The 23,479-nt window shown below is 39.2% G+C and overlaps 1 protein-coding gene and 1 long non-coding RNA gene across 2 annotated transcripts in view; one reads left to right on the forward strand and one right to left on the reverse strand.

The window, feature by feature from the left end:
* The window catches only part of fam83b (family with sequence similarity 83 member B), a 36,831-nt gene extending 17,737 nt beyond the window's left edge, over positions 1–19,094 (reverse strand). The window contains exons 1-2 of the mRNA XM_082153889.1: positions 18,877–19,094; positions 11,745–12,237 (exon numbers count right to left, since the gene is read on the reverse strand). Of these exons, the coding sequence (XP_082010015.1) occupies positions 11,745–12,191 (447 nt within the window). The 5' untranslated portion in view covers positions 12,192–12,237; positions 18,877–19,094. The remainder of the gene's footprint in view (positions 1–11,744; positions 12,238–18,876) is intronic.
* LOC309486569 lies at positions 13,498–14,292 on the forward strand. The gene is made up of 2 exons (XR_014201601.1): positions 13,498–13,909; positions 13,984–14,292. It is a non-coding gene; the product is annotated as an uncharacterized lncRNA (long non-coding RNA).
* Positions 19,095–23,479: the final 4,385 nt, after the last annotated feature.

A 23,479-nucleotide genomic window follows, 5' to 3' on the forward strand; every position in this document is an offset into this window, starting at 1 on the left:
ATACTTTATTGTTGGATTCCTTGTTATTTGGCCGTGCTTCTACATTCATGGACTGGGATTGGACAACACTCTTTGCTGTGCCTGTGTACTCTAGTGGTGTGCCTGAATTTCTAACTCCCTTGTGTCTCCATCTTCCTGGACAACAGCGTGTCAGAAGTTCTGTTTTATTATAACACTTTGGAATTTACCCGGACACTTTGGATTTAATCTAACCATGTCCCGTGTAGCAGTGTCTCTGGATCTTCATTTCATCATAATGCCTTGAATCTTATTTGGACATTACTGTGTGGATTAGATTGCTATTTGCTGTCATCTGTATTTTAAAGGCACACTATGCAGTTTCCGTTTTGTCAAACAGCGACCCCTAGAGTCAATGTGGAGTACTTGTATTTAACGTTACTGTCGTAAATACCACAGTATTCAGTTTCTAGTTTTATTTTTCTTGACTCTTCCGACCGCACTTTCTTCGTTTTCTTCGTCGACTCTGCCATGATTCACAGGTGAAATGTTTGCTAGTGTCTTTCATAGAGGCTGCTTCATATGTTGATGTATGTGACGTCATGCCGTGAAGAATCAGTCTGATCGGTCTAACTACAGGCCTATAGCTAATCTGGGCGAAGGTTTTGGAACGTGTTGTCGTGTCACAACTTCATTCTCACTTGTCCTTGAACGAGCTTTTAGAACCTTTTCAATCTGGGTTTCGATCAGGACATAGTACTGAGACTGCCTTGGTCCGAGTTATGAACTATCTCCTTGTCTCTGCTGACTCTGGTGCCTTTACTTTCTTGGTGCTGTTATATTTGAGTGCAGCCTTTGACACGGTGTGTCACTCTATACTGATTGAGAGACTCGAGACTTGGCTTGGTATTTCCGGTACAGTGTTGGAGTGGTTTAAAGTACCCAGTTTGTTGTTTTAGAAAACAATAAATCTAACGTCGGACAGGTATGTCATGGTGTTGCTCAGGGGTCTGTCCTTGGCCCAATACTTTTTAATATTTACATGCTTCCTTTAGGGCAGATTATTAGAAAGCATGGATTGGGATTCCACTTTTATGCCGATGATACCCAAATATATATTAGCACAAAAACTAATATCACAGGTATCTCTGCAACACTCTCTGACTGTCTGCAGGAAATTAAATTATGGATGTACCACAATTTTCTTAAATTGAATGGTACAAAGTCAGAGGTCCTTTTAGTTGGGACCCCTGCAGCTGCCTGTACTGGTAGAACTTTCAGTTTACACCTTGCAAATAATGTAGTATTCCCATCATCTCAAATTTGCAATCTTGGTGTTATCTTTGACTCTCATTTGACACTTGAAGCACATATCAAGAGCATTTTGAAATCTGCATTTATGTTCATCTCAGGAATATTGCCATGATTAGGCCTTTTATTTCATTACCTGATGCAGAAAGGCTTGTCCATGCACTCGTTACCTATTGGGCTGATTATTGTAATGCCCTTTATCTTGGCCAACCTGCAAAGTCTATTAAGCGCCTGCAACGTATACAGAACTCAGCTGCACATGTTCTTACACATACTCCTCGTCAGCATATCTCTGGCCTGCTTAGGCCTGTATTGGCTTCCAGTCCATACCTGCATTGATTTTAAAACTCTTATTTTAACATATAAAGCTGTACAAGGAACTGCACATCATATGTGATTTAATTACGCCATATATGCCCTCTCGATCTCTCCGCTCCGCCAACTCTTTTCTCCTTAAACAGTCTTCTTGCAGACTAAAACTATGGGTGAAAGAGCCTTCTCTGTGGCAGTCCCTAGGTTGTGGAATGCACTTACTTTAACTGTTAGGAATGCCCCAACATTAAGTAGTTTCAAGAAACAGTTAAAAACCCATCTTTTTAAGATAGTGTTTGTGTCTTAATTGGAGACACTGGATGTATATTGTATTCTACCTGTTGCTGCATTTATTTATTTTTATTTTTATTTATTTTTTATCTACTGTACATGTTGTAGCATTTTGGGTATAAGAAAAGTGCAATATAAATAAAATTTGTTATTATTATTATTATTATTACACCGTCTGAATTGTTCCCAATCCCCTATATAGTGCACTATGTGCCATATTTACACTGTCTGTATCGTTATAGTGCACTATGTACTATTCACCATGTAGAAAATACTAAATATGTGACCGAACAAGTGACCAATTTCAGCCGCAGCTTCAGCGTCTGTTTTTAATGTAGGGGGCGATACTGCATTATAGGCTGTATAATGCGCTTATTACGGTTCTAAATCACCCTAGAGGAGTATTTACCCAATTAATGTCCAGTAACTAGAGAGGGGTAAAGAAGCCAGAGTCATGGATCAGATTCACTCAATGTATTGATTAGGCAATGCAGAATGAACTCATTATTCACAATTTCTCAATGGAAGTATAAATATGTGTCAAATAAAATACTAAATAACGCAGGCCTGCGCAACTAATAAACAAACAACTTAATAGAATTAGACTTTAGTTCAAAAGATACAGTTAATATCTCATATATCTCATGAGATACATATCTCAATCTGAACAACCTGAGCACTCTAGCACTTTGAATACACTCTAGCACTCTAGCACTCTATGCCCAAGCTACCGCGTGATGACCTTAATCCACCTTGACACGATTATTTACAATAATGCATTTCTACCTACTTTCCATTGCCGTATCAAAGCTTGCGTTAGTTTCTCCTAACTCGCAAGACTTCAGAGATTAATCCACTCCAACTCTGTAGATGCAACACTCGAACAGAACGCTGTACAACTATTATAATGTAATAAATCTAGCTTGAACATGACCTTTTGCACATGCAGGGACTCTTCAGATTCTAGAGAGCTTTTGATTGGACAGAAAATGTATGAGAAGTTGAAGTGCAGGGTGACGTAATCAAAATCATTGATGACGGAAGTGAAAGACTGTACATTTTGAACGTTTCCATTTTCTAAATGTGCATTTTGTCATTGTTTTGGAACACACTAGCTAAGGAGAACATATTAGCCAAAAAAAATCTGATTTCATGGTGACTTTAAATACAAACAAAACCAATTAAAAAAATGAACAACAGGTGCGCGTGACAATACAATTAACAAGAAACCATAGAAAGCAAAACAAACCCAGGAAGCAGAACTAGAACTCGTGAAAAACCAACATGAAATGAACACAAGCAAGACACACAAGACAAAAGCAAATAAAAAACTCAGAAATCCCTTACATTTCCATCACATCAAGCAGGAGCGACTATGTGCCTTATAACAAAATAAACAAAGTCCAACAGATGAGGGCAGGAGGGGTATTGAGATGGAGAACACAGGGCAATGAGGGAAGACCATACCCTGGTCCTACCAGACTCTCGTATATTTAATTTGTACAGAGAGTCTGGCCACTCTCCATTGACAAGCGTTTACTTCCTTGAAGGCGGGTATTATGTTGAAGTTTAAAACTATTGGATCTACCCAGAGCTACTCTGGATCTGCCATAACCAATCGCTAACGTTTGGTCGTGACGTAACCCTACAACTCAAACTAGCACATGACCTCAACGTCATCGTTGTCAGCCACTCCCTCTGTTCGCTGATTGGACCGGAAAAAAATGTAAAAATTTGGCCGGAGAAAACCCACGAATATACCTCAAACCCAGATGGAGTACTGAGGGAATTTTGCTCATTTTCAAACTATCCAAAGGATATCCTGTTTACTTAGACATTATAATAACTCATGTGTTTTTCTACATGTACTTTTCATTTATGGCTCATACATTCTTATTCAAAGTGTCTCCTCTCATCCCGAAGGAGCCGTTCAGCCTTTCTAATGTACTTCTTCATGAGGCATTGAAATACAGAAAGGGCATCATTACTACCGGGCACAATCAAAGCTATGATTACTGCTTTTAAAATACCTTAATCTGAAAATACACGTACAAGTAAAGTGTACACAACACAGCACTTGGAAATACAAGTACACATGTATTATGGCAATTACAGTGATTTAGGAAGCTTCCAAGAAAATTTCATTTCTCACACCTGTTTGCACTCTTTTCCTGAAGAAGTTAGTAAAACTCCTGGGAGCTTCACTGAACACAGTGCTGATGTGCTGCTGATATATTCGGTTGCATAATGTTACATTCTATGATGAAACCACCTTTAGTTTACTTGAATCTTGGCTTGGCAGAGGCTAGTATATCAATTGATATCATTTGGCACCCTAGATGAGAACACCCTCCCCAAACACACCCTGAGAAGATACTGTATACATCCATCAAGTGTTTCATTACTCTAGAGAATACATGTAATGAGAGCGCTAGGACCACACAAGGCAGTTAATTCGACACACTGAAATTGGTTTGATAAATCCATGTCCCCCAAGAGATCGCCTATTGGGTCTGGCCCAGCACTGGAAATGATTTGTTGAAAAATGATACATAATATGCTAAGATGTTTGAGACCATTTAATTTCGTCCAAATGCAACAAATTTAAGTTACACTAACGAAATCCTTTTATAGAGCCTCTATTATTTTATTGGTGGAAAATACTTTATGCACATGGATTATCCCTTACTTAGCAGAAACAACTTAAAAATTTTTCATAATGTATTAGTAAATGTTGAAATGAACATTAACAACGAATAAGGGATTCAAACAGGCAGAGGTGGACAGTAACAAAGTACATTTACTTGAGTACTGTACTTAAGTACACTTTGTGAGTATCTGTACTTTACTTGAGTATTATTTTTTTCTGGAAACTTTTTACTTTAACTTCACTACATTTGAAAGACAAATATCGTACTTTTTACTCCACTACAATTCTGTCAAGGTCCTTAAGTAGAAAATAGTAATGTCAGTCAGGGGATGATGTTGGTTTCTGACGTCAACAAGATTTTCGTTTTCAACCACAATACAACGTCTGTCCAACGTTGGAGATTAATGTCAATCCGGCGTTGGATTTTGACATCAACCTGATTTTAATTTTCAACGTTGGGTTTGGTCTTCTAAATGCGAATATTGTCATTGTTTTGGAGCACACTAGCTTATAGATAGCAGTAAGGCTAACATATTCATACTAAAAGCCAAAAAACTTTAAATAGGAACAGCCATTTGGGTGTCCGAAACCGTTGTGGACGTTATTGAGTGCACTTATTCAATCACACATTCAATCCCACTACTGGAACTGTGTTCTAGAAATAAATGTGACATTGATATGAGGGAAGGCAGGCATAGATTCAGAGGCATAAGGTACTGTAAGAATTACACACAACAATGCAACTATAATAAAACAATGCATTGACAATTACTTTTGATACTTAAGTACTTTTAAAAACAAGTACTTCTGTGCTTTTACTTCAGTAAAAATCAATCTTTACAACTTTTACTTGTAACGGATTAATATTTGACCAGTAGTATCTGTACTTTCACTCAAGTAAGGAAGTTGTGTACTTTGTCCACCTCTGGAAACCAGTCTCCAGTGTGTGAGACCAGGGGAGTGAGGTTTACACGCACATCTCTTACTGGCCTACGTTACACTTATTTAGATGAAATGATCACTTCCTTGTTTGCCATTTCTTGTCGATCATAAAGGTTGGTCAGCGCTGTATTGATGAGATCCCATGCTGACGATATTGTACTCAATCACATCTATCTCAGTCCCTCAGTGTGCCATGTTCAACAGAAGCTCTTAGACAGCTTTAATCATCTCTCATAATCAAAACACAAAAAAATACTGCATTGCTCAGATGGAACACATTGCATTCTCACTCAAAACTAATGAGCTCCACACCCCATAGCAGAGCTTCATTTGCATGACAAAAATTTTCTTCTTTTTTTTCTTTTTCTTTTTTGTGGTAAAGCTGGCTTCTCATGGGCACACCTAGATGTTTCTGGCACTCCTGTCATCAACTGCAAAGGGAGCGATCATTTCAGCATTGGATATTGCACAACTTCATTGTTTGCTCTGTGTTTGTTCAGCACGGTTTAGCAGCCACTGTTGCTGGCGAAGACCATTTGTACATGACTGATGCCTGAGGGAGAAAGTGATGTAGCCTACGTGACCTTATCACATCATTAGCAAGAGTTCAACACGTGTGGGGCTGGTTTCTAAAGCTGTGATTTAAAGGAAATCAATCTACAGTCTCTTCTGTGATTATGGGGGATTCTTGAAGAAATGGTTGGCACTTTTCCTATACTCATGAGAGACTAAATTCTCTGACAGACAACAATGCTGGTCTCATCGGGGCTTTCTTTATACAAAATGATTATGATGAAAAGATTATGGAAAATTATATTCAGGGAAGGGGTGTAAGAAAATATCGATACTCGTGAATATTGCGATATTATTTTTGTCGATACTTTCGATTCTCAAAAACACTGTATCAATCTTACATCCAAGCAAGATTTGTGTCAGTGGCTTTGTGTTCGGTTTTCGCCGTGTTCACAGCTGAAGTCTGGACTCATTTTGGCTGCCACTATAAAGAAGCCACTAAGGAGATTGAGTGTTGATTGCAAAATAAGCCATAACAAAATCTAATATCTACTCAGGAAATGCATTGAATCTGAGAGATAATTTATCCACGCTGCTGAGAGTAGCGTTTCAATAGACAAATATGAACTGCACTCTTTCCTCTAAATAATCAAATAAACCCACAACAAAAATGACAGCGCTGAGAAAACATCAGCAAGATCAGATCATAGTGATGTGGATATACAAGCTCTCCAATTCAAGCGCTCCAGTGAAGGTGTGCTTATTTATACAGCACTTTATACAACAGATGTTGATGCTTTAGAGCAAGCAGCTTTACGGTGGTGTATATGGTCCACTGCTGCTTCAATGTATATATAATGAGTGATTATAATCAGGGTATTAATATTTTTCCTTCTAAATATCAAATGAGTTGAATGACTTCTCTAGAGATTTTACTTTGTTATAGAAGTTACTAGTGTGATCACTGAAATGTTCTTTTCATGTATTCTTTAATGTCAGTATTTGATATCTGAATGCAGTAACAGTGCTTGCTCATTTAGCCCGGCTTCCAGAAATGAAATAGGGTCTTGTTTTGTGTTTGAGAAAAGTCTTCAATGTGTTAAAACATATAGGGGTCATTGAAGCCAATAGTTTAAGGGACCATTTCTTTGTTAAAGGCTTACTTTCCAGTTAGACTGAAGTGTAGCTCTCCTTGAGAGAAATAACTTGTTATCTGGATGTTTTGAGAGGAGACTCCTGTTTGTTAGAGTCTGGCCAAATCCAACCTTGGAAAAGCTGTTTGTGTGTCGGTGTGTGTGTTAGTCTTTTTGGTTACAGGTTAAGGAACTACTGGCATTATTGGAGATTGACTGAGTTGTTGTTCTGGACATGTTGGCGCCCAGCAATGCAGATCTGAGACCTGGAAGGTCACATCGTGTCTAACTTCAGGGTTCGAGTGTCAGCCGCATAATCGATGGAGGTATGCTTCAGTCTGTCTGTATATGTGTCGAAAATTACTGTTTATGTGTTTCTTAGCCAATCAGAAACTGCAACTTGAAGCAAGGACGTAGCTTAGACCTTGGTGAAGGGTATAACTGCTGTGTGTGTGTGTGTGTGTGTGTGTGTGTGTGTGTGTGTGTGTGTGTGTGTGTGTGTGTGTGTGTGTGTGTGTGTGTGTGTGTGTGTGTGTGTGTGTGTGTGTGTGTGTGTGTGTGTGTGTGTGTGTGTGTGTGTGTGTGTGTGTGTGTGTGTGTGGTGAAGGGTATAACTGCTGTGATCTTTGTAACTGAAACAGAGCGGCCTACGAACTCCTGTGTGAGTCTTGAAGCTGAACTTTTGCTGATGAAATTGCAAACTATCTTCAGTAAAACTTTTCTGAAGAACTTTTCAGAAACTTTTTCTGACTTTTCTGAAAAAAAAAGAAATTATATTTTGTTTGCATTGTGACATTATCTTCATGAAAGTGAAGTACATTCAAACCTCAGTGCTCATTACCGTAAATCATCACAATGATCGTTACCATAAAAACAGCACTTTATTTTAGTCCTCTTCTGTATGTGTGTATGTTAATACACTAATTAAAATAACTAATATTGAACCATGATAAGTCAATGTAGTTTATTTATATTCAGTTCTTTCTTTTCTTTCTTTTCTTTAGAAAAAATCTAGTCTGCATTAAAGTCGGCATGAAATAAATATGCTTGTCATGAAAATAATGGCACATTGAACTAAAGGTAAGTTATTATTTTTCTTTCAATTTAGAGTTCTCTGAGAGCCTGATGTTTTCATGTAGCATACCAATATTTATTTAGAAAGACATATCTTTAGGGAAAAATTCACTTTACTTTCAAGGTAGAAGCTGTCTTCTAGGCTAAAAAAGCATGTCTATATGATAGGTGATTCCCGTGTAGATCAAAGACGTACGGTATATCTCTGCATTTAAAAGAGCTTTGCTCATGTTGCCTTGATCTGTTACTGTTAGGCCCTAAAGGGAAACAGCGAGATGAAAAAAAAAATTTCAGAAAGTATTTTCAGAAAACCCACAGGAATGAACCACTCACTCCATGAAGCAGTACGAATTATGTAATCAAATAACAAACATTAACACAATATACAATTATTGACTTTAAAGTGGTACTTCACCGCTGGCAAAATGGGCTTTCAATAAAACTTGTCTGCCTATACAGTAGAAAGATCAGTGCTGATCAGAGAAAACAGAGAAAAGGCAGAACAGAGAAAAAGGCTGTTGTCTTCCTTTTTGCCAAATAGGTAGGGAAACTTCAACACCCATAATGCACTGGGCATGTTGTCATGCAGTCTGCTATGGATATGTTTACCAGAATCAAAAACCGCCTTGATTTAGTAGTAAATTCTACTTAGTAAACTTTTGGTCATAATGGTGTCGACTTGTATTGTTACCGGGTACGAGACCTGTAGTTTTCATGAAAGCCCTGGAACTGCCAAAAGATAAACATGAATTTCTCGGCCCAGATAACATGGAGAATGAGTAAATATTGTTCATTTACATATACTACCTACATTGTAACAATACAAAGCGGCAAAATTACACTGATTGATTATACAGTAGGTAAACTGTAAAATGCTATTCAAATTTATACAAATATATATGTTGTTTAAGATCAGTTTTTGCTTCAGGATTGTGGGTTCTACAGACGCATATTTTATCGCTTAAGCCTTAGAGCTCATGGCAGGCCTTTCTTGAAACAATTTTGTTTCAAAATATTGTTTAAACAATATTTCTAAAAATCTATTTCTCTATAAAGAAAATGAATGGGACATCCAACATCTGGCTGTGCACTCTATATAGCCTTTCAAAGATTTGTTCATTTATTTATCACACACTCAACACTGTGACAGTGAAACGATTTTTCCAAAGAGTGACTTTCTCAACATGCTGCACCATCTTTGATAGTGATGTATATCTTACAGCTTCTGAAACATTGTCCCTGGAGCAACCTGAGGTTAAGAGCTTTGTTATGGGCATGGATCAGCTCTTGTGGGCCTTGAACCCACAACCTTTCAATTACAAATCAGGGGTGTGTTTCCAGTACAACAACGTAACTTGCTGCTTTACTACCATGGTACGATGCATAGCTGAAGAAATCAACTTAGCTAGTTATGACTGTTTCCCGAAACCGTTGGCGTTTTGTATATTCATTCTAAATAAAAGATACAGATGTTTCTGAATGTCAGTTTGCTTATTTGGCTCAATATAAGGATTTATTGAGTCCACATTTCATAAAAACAAGAAACTCTGCTTCTAACCGCAGGTCGAGAGCTGTCACTCCAAACACACAACTGTGTGATGCTGTTTGCGAATGTTCATTGAAATATAGTTTCGGGAAACACCGACTCGTTAAACTGTGGATAACGACAGAACTTGTGACCATAGTTGGCTAACGATGCTTCTGGGAAACACACCACCTGCATTTCTCAAAAGCATTGCAAGCCTAAGGATATTGTAGAACCATTGGCAACAATGATCTCTATGATCAACTTAGCTCACGATGCTTTAGAGAAACGCACCCCAGAACAGTTAGTGCTTTAAGGTAACAACTGAAGTGTGGAGCATTTCAACGCTATGGACGCTATTATACGCGCGACACAGTGTTTTCTGCTAGTTTCAGCCCGACACAGTTTTCATTTTCACATCCTGCGCCACGTTGTTTAAATAGCAAATGCATTTGTGCCTGTCTGTGCGCCCATGGGCTGCTGGTCTGAGAACGAGTGTGTGTTCAGGAGCGTTGTTGGAGCGTTGCTATTTTGAGGAACTGAAATAGACTGAGCCAATATTATTATTTTTTTGTTATTTAAAGAGCGCATTAGTAATGTGCGCCTATAGGCGGGTCCACAACACATACAGGATTAAAATGTAAAAGATTATTATTGTGTACATAATAGGGCTGTCACTTTTGTGAATTTTTTTTTGATTTTTGAGACATAAGTGTTCATTGAATCGATTGTAAAATCGATTTTCCATGTCTAAAGACGTTTCCATTTTAAACGCCAAATATAGGCAAATCCACGGACAACTAACAGGCATTAGGACGAACGTAAAGAGGGCGCTCCGCACTGACACAAGTCAGCAATATTTCGGATGATTTATTGGCGTGAAGTTTCGTGCACAATGACAAACAGGAGTGCAACATTCTCGAAAAACAATAAGCGTGGACTACCATAACATCAGTGAGAAACATCACTGCAGGATTCAGCATGGCCGTGTTTACCATTAGAAATGTCAAACAAATTTCACCTACGTAGGCGATTGTAGACCGTAGCCTGAATCTGTCTCTGTATGCATGAGACTGTCTGAATACCGGCAGAATTAGCATTTTTGTAGTAAAAATAAACACATTATGCAGAAGTATAATTTGCTGTTATGTGTGTTTGTGTCAGAGCCTGCAGTTGCTGTGTGACGCGCGTTCGCTGCGGGCGTATCATGACGAGCTGGACGTGCTCCGAGAGAAGGACGTTAAAATCGATTCCACATTTTCGTTTTCGAAACTTGTGTTGGTTGGTCCGATCGATTGTGCAATCGATTTTCGAACGTAAAGTGACAGCCCTAGCACATAGAGATATGGTGGAATCCGGCTTGTCCCGTAGATGGTCTGCTTGCTTTTACCTCGCGCACGAGCAGATCCGTTTCCTCGCTAGAGAAACATTCAGTCTTTCCGCTTGCAAATTCTGTCATGTAAATAGCGAATCCGCAATGCCGCGAGCGCAACTGGCTTTTAAAGGGAATGGGAGATGAGACTCTGATTGGTTTATTGCACGTAAAGCTCAAAACACACCCATTACTCATTAAGAGAATAGAGACAACCCTTTTAGATCATGCGCCGGGAGCGCCGACCATTTTTCCCGTCGTTACACTAGCAAAAGTGGATTTGGACGCCCTAAAGGTAATGATACACAGGGCAACTTTTTGAGCATGCAAACTTTTTGATACACAGGGCAACTTTCCCAATGAAAATGGGCAATACATTTCTATCTGGATAATTTAGATCGGTCGTGGCCCCTGTGTCTCATCCGGTTGTCCGTTGACGGCGACATTGCTCAGCAACATTGCTCAAAAAGTTGCCCTGTGTATCATCACCTTAAGCGCACTTGTGCGCTTTAAATCATGCGCTTAGATCGATAAAATAGGGCCCCGTGCCTGCTTATGTGTTTCTTAACTCTGAGTGCAGCTCAAAAGCACACGATCTGAAGGACTGGTTTTGAAGAGGCGTTTATTTACACCCTTTTCAGCATGCTGTTTTATCAACATTACCTGCCTGGCATCCTGTATTTGTTTGCGGATCACTTCCTTGATAGTGGGGCTGTTCTGCCTTGGCGGGTGGAAGAGCAGGTCAATGCTGGTCTCAAGCCTTCGGTGCGGGACTTCTGGCCAGCCTAACTCCAGGTTTGGCGGGTCAGTGTCTGAGTGTGTGGGCCAGTATGTGCCCGTGGAGGACGTGTCGACCTGCGGACAGTCCACTTCTTCTGAGTGGTTGCTTGTGGGCGGCTGTACCGCGCTCTGTGTAATATGCTTGATTTCCTCCTCTGAGAGGAAACTGCAAATGCCTTCCTCTTTGATGAAATTTTGATAAGAAACTTCTCCCTCTTTGACGAGGCAGTCGATGGCTAACCGATACGCTTCCTTGTAATGCGGCTGTATGAAATCTTCTGCCTTGAACTCTCCCTTTGAGGAGGACAGCAGTGAGAAATCGGATTCCATCACGGTGTTGATTTGGATCCCTCAAACGCTGCACAGCCTTCGCCACCTAAGAAACAACACACATCATGTTCATCTGGGACAATTCTGTACATCAATAATATAACAAATCATCTAGGACATGTATAATTGCATCTTGCATAGATATTTTGTTGCAATATAAATTGGAGCTTTTTTCTAGCTTCTTCATCTTTGCTCTTAAGGCCTGGTTTTCCAAGCTTTGCACATTATTAGGTTTTTGGTTTCAGCCACTTACAGAGAGCTGCAGGATAACATACTTTTGTAGGGCAAAAGCCAGAAACGAGATGCATTTTAGCACTTCCTAAATTAATTACTTTTTTTTTTTACAACAAAAATGGACCATCACTGAACTCACTTAAGCTAGAATATGATGTTATTTTCTTCTGGAAACAAACTTTGTTGCATTATTTTCCTGTTATTTCTGTAAAGCTGCTTTGAGAGATTGAGGTCCTGCCACTTGTCCCACCTCTGTGGCATTCATGGTTTGTTTCATTGCAGGGACTGCTTGTTTGCACATGTTATTTCTCCTCACTTATTTGGTGTGAAATGATGGATCCCACACATCAAAATTGTCACACTTGTGAGCTGTTTATATGATGTGCCTTTAAAGACATGGGACGCATTTACACTGCAGGTCTTGATTCTATATCTATTGACTATATCTTTCAAAAGTGACCCATATCCTTGTTTCTGCCACAGAATAAAAAATAAAAAAGGTAATTGCGACTTTTTCAGACTTTTTTTTTCTCACAGTTGCGAGTTCACATCTCAGAATTCAGAATTGTGTGATCTGCAATTGCATGTTTTAAAGTCAAGTGTTACAGTGGTGGTCAGAATTAACGGCACCCCTGGTAAATAAGATCAAAAATGGCTGTAAAAAATAAATCTGCATTGTTTATCCTTTTGATCTTTCATTCAAAAAATTCGCAAAAATCTAACCTTTCATTGAAGTAAAAGAATTGAAAGTGGGGGGTAAATCACATTATAAAATAAATGTTTTTCTCCAAAACACGCTGGCCATAATTATTGGCACCCTGTTATTAAATACTTTTTGCAACCTCCTTTTGCCAAGATAACAGATCTGAGTCTTCTCCTATAACGCCTGATGAGTTTGGAGAATAACTGACAAGAGATCAGAGATCATTCCTCCATACAGAATCTCTCCAGATCCTTCAGATTCACAAGATCATATTGGTGCTTCTTCTCTTCAGTTCAGCCACTGATCTTCTATAGTGTTATAGCCACTGATCTTCATAACCGTCCCAGTTTAGGGGACTGGGACGGTTATGGCAGAAGCTTCATTTTGTGCTCCGTAACACATTTTTGTGTTGATTTTGATGTTTGTTTTGGACCGTTGTCCTGATGGAAGATCCAACCACGGCCCATTATAAGATTTCTAGCAGAAGGAGTCAGGTTTTGATTTTTTATCTGTTGGTATTTGCTAGAATCCATAATACCATGTATCTGAACAAGAAGTCCAGGACCTCCAGCAAATAAATAGGCCCACAACATATAAGATCCAGCAGTATATTTAACCGTAGGCATGGGGGACTCTTCATCCCTGTGCGCACCAAACACATCTGGTGGGTTTGCTGCCAAAAAGCTCTTTTTTTTAGTTTCATCTGACCACAGAAGCCTGTGCCGTTTGAAGATCCAGTCGTGTCTGACAACTGAATATGCTGGAGTTTGTTTTTGGATGAGTGAGGAGGATTTTTCTTGAAACCCTCCCAAACAACATGTGGGGATGTAGGGGTTGTTTGATAAATTTTTTTAGGCTTTCTGACCCCAAGACTCAACTAATCTCTGCAATTCTCCATCTGTGATCCTTGGAGAGTCTTTGGCCACTCAAACTTTCCTCCTCACTGTGCATTAAGACAATATAGACACACGTCCTCTTCCTGGCAGATTCGTAACATCTTTAGTTGATTGGAACTTCTTAATTATTGCCCTGATGGTCAAAATGGGGATTTTCAATTTTTTAGCTATTTTCTTACAGCCACTTTCTATTTTGTGATGCTCAACAATCTTTTGATGCACATCAGAACTATATTCTTTGGTTTTACTCATTGTGATGGATGATTAAGGGCATTTGGCCTTTGTGTATTCGTCATATTTAAACTCCTGTGAAACAAGAAGTCATAGCGAGACAATTTCATGTTCCTAGTCACCCTGGTATGCTAAAAAAAGGTAAATATTAATAGGAATATACTTCAGAGATATTTTACTCGTAAAAAATTCAAAGGGTGCCAATAATTGTGGCCAACGTGTTTTGGAGAAAAACATTTATTTCATAATGTGATTTACCCCCCACTTTCAATTCTTTTACTTCAATGAAAGGTTAGATTTTTGCGAATTTTTTAAATGAAAGATCAAAAGGATAAACAATGCAGATTTATTTTTTACAGCCATTTTTGATCATATTTACCAGGGGTGCCATTAATTCTGTCCACCACTGTATAAAGTCAGGAAAATGTGAGATATAGACTCGCAATTCTGAGGAAAAAAGTCTTGGACATTATAATACGCAATTGCAAGTATATATCTCGCAATTCTGACTTTATATCTCCCAGTTCTGAGAAATGAAGTCAGAATTCTAAGATGTAAACATGCAGTTGTGAGATACAATGTCGCAATTATCTTAAAAAAAAATTTATTCTGTGGTAGAAACAAGCTTCCATAGATATCTGCATTTACAATCCATACATGATGAAACAACCCAAGGTAGACGGACTGACCCGGAAAAGCTTAAGCTGAAAAGGAAGTAAAAATGCGCGATTTTTCAATAACGTACGACTTTCCGATCTGTCTGTTTACATGGCAGATGCAAATGCACGTATCCAATTCATATCAGATTTATTTCCACATATGAATGAGGACTGAAACCGATCTGAGATTTTCTGAATTCACGTGCTTTTTTCATGCTTACATGGTCCGATCTAAAAAATCTGAATTGGGTCACTTGAATCATAAAATGTAAATGTGGCCATATTATCATAGGCCATTTCCTCTTTCTTTTTTTGTCCAGTAAAATCCTCCCCACCCTAAACCACCTGACACCAAGTTGCAATAGAAAGTAGAACATTTTCGTCAGCAACTATTCTGTTATTTATGTGTAAAACTTAAACTGAGTGAAAAAAAAAAACTTCTTCTTTTTTTAATGAGTCCACATTTAAAGATAAAACACTGAGTAACAGCAGTGAGTAAAGTCTCCAGATGTAACATGTTCTGCTGATGATGAAACTGAGTGACTCACTGTTCCTGTAATGGGAAAGCTGCTCTGTAATTAACATTTCTTCGACTGAAAATGTGAGAAAATGTTAATGTTATTGCATCACACTGCTTTGTTACTGAGTCAGGGCTTCTCAAACAACAAGAACTTTAATTTCCAACTCAGTAAGTTCTGTTTGCTGGGTGCAGGACAGTTCGTAGATAGTTAAAAATCTTTAAATGTTGTCCATGCCTAAAGTTATCACTCAGTGGTTGTATCTCAATGGTTATATCTCAATGGTTGCTCAACTGGTGCTTTTTGCTCATTGACACTCAGAAACAATCACATTAGCTGCATTTGGCATTGATAATTACCCTGGAGCTGCAGGAGAATTATGTTATGACAAAGATGATTATCCAGTGCCACCAAACCCTTAATTCATTATAGTGACTATATCCTGAGTCCATTTCACGCTTTTAAGAGTCGGTCACTAAAAAAACCTGGCAAAACATCTACTATAATATAATTATATATTTACAGTTCGTATGAGGCTTTTTTTTTTTTTTTTTTTATCTAGTGGCATAGAAATGATGTACTTCACCTTCAAAGAAACAAATTAAGACTGTTAATGAAACTGTCAATAGACCTTTGATGTGGTATTAGTCAACATTAAGGATTTCATAGAATATTGTGGACCTAATTAACCTAATTAAATAATAGTGACTAAGCGTTCTTCAGAAACAACCTGATCATTCATTTGGAAACTGTCTGTCACGTTATATTGGTGTTTTTCTGTTTCAATTTCATTTTCTTTTCTTGTTTTCCCTATAAATAAGCTTTTGCAATGGAAAGTTTCCATGGATGTTAAAGGGGTGGTAAAACGCCTTTTTTCGAAGGCTTTATTGTGTTTGTGGGGTGCACTGTAACATTTTTTCATGCTTCGTTTTTAAAAATTTGCATTATTTTTCACATATTTAACCATTATTCTACACTGCTCTGTCCCTCCTTGTAAAAACGGTCGGATGATTTCCGCGTTCTATGAAGCCCCCCGCCCCCCTTTCAAAATACGCAATGGGCTCAGATTGGTTAGCTGGCCCAGTGTGTTGTGATTCGCTAACCTCCAAGTGCACGTTGTTCGGAAACGTCACGCCCCCTTATCTTTACCGGTAGTTTGTGCTTCAGTAAACAACGGCGTCAATATTGCCATACCAGTTTGAGCCCGAATCAGACCCAGAGAATGTTAGTGGAGAGGATCGAGCAGAACCTGTTCAAGAACGGCTGTTAAAGGACGTTTCAGAAAGGTATGTTTTTTAAGACTGCAGATCGCTATATGACACTGTTACTTTTGTATATTTAGAACGATTGTAGCAAAATATCTGTCGCCCAAACTATTAACCCAATACGAACACTAAACATTGGCTTTACAACAGTAGCCAAATCAAACACAAAACCATGTTTAGCATGCCTGTAGATAAACAAGCATGTAGATAAACAATACATAAAAGCTATAATCAAAGAATATTTTACACTGATCACATAAACGACAACAACCACGAACATTCCAAGTTCGCTGCGCTGATGATATGTTTGTCGGATAAGTATGAATTAACGTTAGCATTTAACAAACTGGTTTGTGGAGCCAAACAGCGTTGTCCTTCGTTTACTTCCTTGCTACAACGTACAATTAACAATACGAACTATTACAGGAAAACACAACGACGAAAAATAAATCATACTTACAGGTTGTGGCCCGTAAACAGTTTCTGTTTTTAAAGTTGGAACTGCTCCATCTTTCAGGACTAGCCGTTGTGCGAATCCTTCATCGGAGGAGGGGTTTATGTAAATATTGGGCTTAGTGATGTCAGCAAGCCCGCAGGAATGTCGTGTAGTCCCTACTGGCCATTTTATGTAGTTCTTAGAAATTGATTTCTTTAAAAGCAAATATCTCCCTTTGCTTTAAACTTTGAAAGTTGTAACTTTGCAGATGTTGTTTATGCTCAAACAGCAACATTACACACTAACTAAAGTTAGAAAAGTCAAATCATAATCAACCACCCCTTTAAAGGTTCTTGATGGAACGCCATCAATGCCATTAAAGAACCTTTATTTTCAAGAATGACTGTACCAATTAGGGACAGGTGAACAAAACTGTACCATACATTCAGAAAACCATACACTAGAAAACCGTAATGCCATTAAATGTTATTTCCCAGAATCCGTCGGTGTTAATCATATTTCAAATTCATCCCATCAGGCATAATTAATTCATTCAACTTGACTTGACTTGATCAGCAGGTGCTGGGATCTCCACAGGCCTAAAGCAATCACATAGGGTTGGTGTTCAACGCTTGAGTCGATCTGAGCCCCACCTGTGCTGATTAATATGCTGACTAAATAACAAAGGCAGGTTTAGTCAACCAAAACTAAATGCTGGGTGTTAAATAAGTCAGTTTCTGTGAGAGAAATTTGTTACTGCAATAATATTATCTTCACTGGTGTAGTATTATATTATAATTATACTGTATATTTATATATAACTTGAAAAAGTTAGTTTAGTTTCACTAACCAATCCATTTTGAGAGATTACAGGCACATTTTTATGAAAATGAAAATAATGTTTCGATGCAGTTTATGAGAGTTGTGTGGGAGAGACTTTCGCACAAGGGTTGCGATTCTTTTCTATATTGAAATATACAGTTCTACAGTATTATAATTTTCCTAGAAAGTGAACTGATCTGTGTGCAATAGCATGTAATAGTGACAGTAAAGTTCATTCATTTTAACAACAGATGCAAATGAAGTCTTATGTCAAGTATACGTGATTGCGTTCAATGCAATTGAATATTTATATTCAAAAGATCTTAAAAATTGATTCACTTGCAAAAGCACAATTTCACTAAACACTTCGTTCAAAACAAGAATAATAATCCAAAAAATTTGGGGGAGATTTCAGGCAACTTTTCTAAGATTTGTTCATCTAAGAGACCATATGACATCAGCGCTTCATAATATGCTTTTATTAATTTTTGCCCCCTCCCCCCTTGTTTTTTGTTTTCTTTTTGTTTTTCTTTTCTTTCTTTTACATCTCTTTGCAAATAATTTTCAATAGGTAAGTTATATATTTTTTCTTGTTGACAATTGAAATAATTTGCAATAATTTTGTTTTATAAAAAATAAGAAATCAGCGCATTCCAAGATAAAACTACAACTAAAATCCATGTTTAGAAAAGATTGTTAGTCTGTGAGAACCCTTAGTTAATCCTATACCTTTTCAGAAGTAGTCTGTAATAGCGTCATGCATTGTGCTTAAGTACTGAAGCGTTTCTTTCAATATGCAAAACAATACAGATATATAGCAAAGTAACCTGTCAGCAAACTACCTCCAACATATTCAGCATCTACTTCATGAACACTTGAGGATGACATTCAAGCCTATGCCATTTGTAAAAAGTTACTTACTCAAGAGGAAATCCTCATGCGGTGTCCCTTAGCATTCTTATCCTGTGTTGTTCCAGTGCAGATGAGGTATGTAACAAGCCAAAGTATTAGACTCAGAAAAAAAAGAAAAGAAAAAAACCTGAATGTGTTTTAACACGCAAAGTGCTGAGAACCTGGTGAAGGGTGGGGACTCAAGTTTTCACATGCAAATAATAAGAGCGTCTCACTGGCCAGAGGCAGTAAACCTGTCTGACATACCGAGGACACACCTCTTCCCCTCTATCTTTCGTCCCGTGTCTCTATTCTTTCAGTTCATAGTTCACTCAGATAAGGCTGACAGTTTCTATTTCTGACAGACTCTATCTTTCTCCTCACTGACAGCGTGAGATGTTTTGTAAATGTGACATGTACAATGACTTCTTTCTTGTTGCACAGTACAGGAAGGTAAAGCATTCTAATGTTGGCGTCTTGCTGAGAAGAAACCGTTTTATGAATCAAGTCATTTATTTTTTAAAAGCATGTTTTGATTATGCTATTTATGTTCTGTGAATTGCCGACTTTTATAAAAGACCTCAAAAGATCAAGGGGGCTGTCAAAAAAGCTTCTGGGACGTGTGTGCTTGACATAAATGATCATATCTCGACTTCAGTTCTTCATGTAGAAAAACACAGGGAGTTTTCATGTGGGTGGTTTCGTCGGTTTAACTCCATACAGGCTCTTTTGTAACATTTCACCATCCTTGTCATTGTGATGATTCACTTGTAGGATTGAGAATTGAGTTTGAAAACATTTCTGAAGAAAATATCTGAATGGTTTTCATGTTCTGTTCTCGATGTAAGACACAGAAGTGTTTCATGTTCTGCTATCCGGTGTTTTAACTTGAAGGTGCTTCTGAATCTGTGGTGCCGTGAAAAAAATAATAATTGCTTTGTCTTGAGGGATCAGAGTGCTGTAAGAATCAAATGTGACACCAGAGAAAAGACCAGAATACAAACAATGCAATACAGAGACCACAGTGAAACAACATATTTTTATCCTGTTTTTTTTTATATAAAAACTAAACAAAACAAAAAAACTGTCAATCTGTCAAATGCATGTGTTATAGTGCATGTGTACTTAAGGCTCGGGAAACACAAATCAGTGTAATTAACTGGTCGGACATGTGACCATGCGCTGTTAAAACCTTAAATTCGGCAGCAAATATCAGCTGTCTTTGAGACATGCCAGACTGGTTTCTACATAATTGGGAAAAACCCTGTTATTACCTCCTCTTGCCAAGGAAAAGCATTCTTTCATTCACACACACACACACACACACACACTGACTCAATATCTTTGTGGGGACTCTCCACATGGTTTTTATGTCCAAAATGTATATTCTGTCCCTTTACACTACCCCTACCCCTAAACCTACCCATCACACACACACACACACACACACACACACACACACACACACACACACACACACTAACCCGACCCCTAAACCTACCCATCACACACACACACACACACACACTAACCCGACCCCTAAACCTACCCATCACACAAAACTTTCTGCATTTTCAAAAAATAATAATTCTGTATGATTTATAAACTTGTGTACCTCAATTTAGGTTCACAGTGACACAAGTCCCCATGAGTATGTGTGCATTCAGGTTTAAGTCCCCACCGGGATTGAAAAACATGTGCGCACACACACGCACACACACGCACACACACACACACAAACACAGGTAAGTCTTGTCTGTGTCACAAACACACCAGAGGGCTTTTTAAGTAGTACGAGGCATATCATTTGGCAGCATTGTTCTGCTATGGCTTGAGGATCTCAGAAGCAGGTGCAGTCTTACAGGCCACATTAGGCACATTTACACATTCACAACAGGTTTCTGTCCCTTGAGGTAACTGCATCACACTCGAGTAATGCTATCCGAAAGGGAAAATCTTAATGCAAGCAGCCCACACTGTAATATACGTCACCTGAGATGCATCGGCTTGTTCCAGCAAGCAATCCTTCAATAGTGTGGATGACGGAACACAGTCTTACTCATCTGACTAAATGTGATTATTTCAATGTTTGTGGAGTGTTTATCTGCGTTTCTATGGCCCTAAATGACAATCGAGGTTTCCAAATTCATCAAATCAAAAAAAAAAAAAAAAAGGGGGTCTCATAGAAACTGTCAAGAACATGTCTAGGTCATATTTCACCCCAAAATCGAAAGTAATGAGATTTTGTAATGAAAATGTCATGAAAATGATGTCACAATGCACAATGTTGAGTTGTGTGAGAGTCATAATATCAGTTGTACCACTCTGTGTTGCACAAGGGTTCAACTGTGATTCTGTTCATCTTGAAATATTTATGTGCAGTTCTCCTGCGTTATCATTTGTCTAGGCAGAAAGTGAACTGTTATGTGTGCAAAGGTATGTGAGAATATGGCATTAAAATGTATTAGACGTCTAGTATGACTTTCATTTGGTAACACTTATATAATGACGGAATAATGGTCCGTCATTAATAAGTAACTATGCAGGAAGTAAAAAAAAAAGGACTAATGAGTAGTAATACATTAACACTTCAGCTACTACTATTAACTAATATAGAAACAAGCTTAACTAATCAGTAAGTAATAGCAAATTTAGGACTAAAATAGTTCCTTATAAGGTAATCAATCATTACTTAATGAGATTGGCATCATTAAGAACGTCTCGGTTACATATGTAACCCTCGTTCCCTGAAGGAGGGAACGGAGACGTAGTCGGACGTACCGACTGATTGGGATCACACTTAGCGAGCCTGTCATCTTCGAGTACTGATAAAACAAGCTAATGCACGCATTAGCGTGCAAGCTTTGCATCCACGCTCCGCCCGCAGTGCGGGGAGACGCAGCCGGTCAGTGATGGCAGAGCAGGCTCTGCCAAGGGAAGACACGGGCTTGCCACAGGGAGCCGTACCGTGGAATAATACACATATGGGATCGCCGTAGGGATCACAACATATGGACCCAGCCTAACACAGGTTCCACCAGTGCATACGAGTGTTAGGCCTGGCCTCGGACACTCCGTCACGTACGTTCGATGCCGAAGGGTGGAACACCCTGGGCCACAGGCTGCCGTGGGGCCTCATCAGCGGCACGATTGAGCAGGCTGGAAAATTAAGTGGAATGAACTGACCTCAGAAGCTTCTGACTCCATAGGAGGAGGTGGCGGGCGAGTTGCGACATGCGAGGAAAGTGTAGCGCAACGGTCATAATGTTGTCTGCACAGACCAGTATATGCTTGCTGAGCACCCTTGCCCTTCTGGTTTAACATCTTTAGAACCGGGCCTGTTGGAAATGGTGAACTTGAAAAGACCAAAGAAAAGTGCCCAGCAAGCCTGTCGAGCATTCAGCCTCTTAGCTGAGCGAATATACTTGAGGTTTCTATGGTCATTCCAAACTATGAACGGAACGGTCGCCCCCTCCAACCACTGACGCCACTCCCCCAAGGCTAAATGGATAGCCAGCAGTTTGCAGTTCCCCACGTCATAATTGCGTTCTGTGGGTGAGAGCCGATGAGAAAAGAACGCGTATGGATGAACCTTATCGCCGAGCGGAGAGCGCTGCGAAAGCACCGCCCCCCATGCCTATATACGAAGCGTCCACTTCGACGATGAATTGTCTCTTGGTGTCAGGAGTGATTAAAATTGGTGCGGTGGTGAATAGAGTCTTGAGGCGCTCAAAAGCGGTCTGGGTCGCTTCGGACCAAGCAAAACGAGACTTGACCGAAGTGAGCGCTGTCAGGGGGGCGGCTTCCTGGCTGAAGTTTCTGATGAAGCGGCGATAAAAATTGGCAAACCCCAAAAATCATTGGAGCGCTCCTCCTCCTATGGAGTTTTCGTGATTCGGGAACTGGCCAATCCGTGACGGCTCATAATTTAGAGGGGTCCATACTGATCCCTTCCGCCGACATGACCAAACCAAGGAACGCTCCAGCGCCGACAAGGAATATAACCTTCTGCGAGGTGGAGTGGTACCCGGGAGGGAGAGAAGTTGGCCCGGGAATGACTGAACACCACTTACAGATCATGGTACTCCTCAGGCACTCCTGACAAATGACCAGGTTCCTCCTGAAACACAGAAAGAGAGGAAACGGCAGGGACAGCAGATACTAAACATTCAACATAAGACAAATTCCAAGAAAGGATAGTCCCCTTTGCCCAGTTAATCTGTGGGTTATGCTGCGCTAACCAAGGATGACCCAAAACAACAGGAGTAAAAGGTGATTGAAAAATTTAAAAAGAAATAGTCTCTTGATGGTTGCCCCAAGACAGTGATAGTCATCGGGATGGTGGTTCGACTGACCTTAGAGAGAACACTGCCATCAAGGGCAAAGACCATGGTAGGATCCTCTAGATCAACTAAGGGAATGCCCTGTTCGAGCGCCCATGTTTCATCAACAAAACTTCCCTCAGCTCCTGAATCGATGAACTCGGGCCATGCAAGAGGTTGTGGAACCGGGCCAGCGGAGGACAGCAGAAAAGGTCAAGTCAAGTCAAGTCAAGTTTATTTGTATAGCGCTTTTCACAATACAGATTGTATCAAAGCAGCTTCACAGTATTAAATTAAAATAATACAACAAA

The sequence above is a fragment of the Leuciscus leuciscus genome (assembly GCF_965113295.1).
Source record: "Leuciscus leuciscus genome assembly, chromosome: 22".
NCBI classification, from domain to species: Eukaryota; Metazoa; Chordata; class Actinopteri; order Cypriniformes; family Leuciscidae; genus Leuciscus; species Leuciscus leuciscus.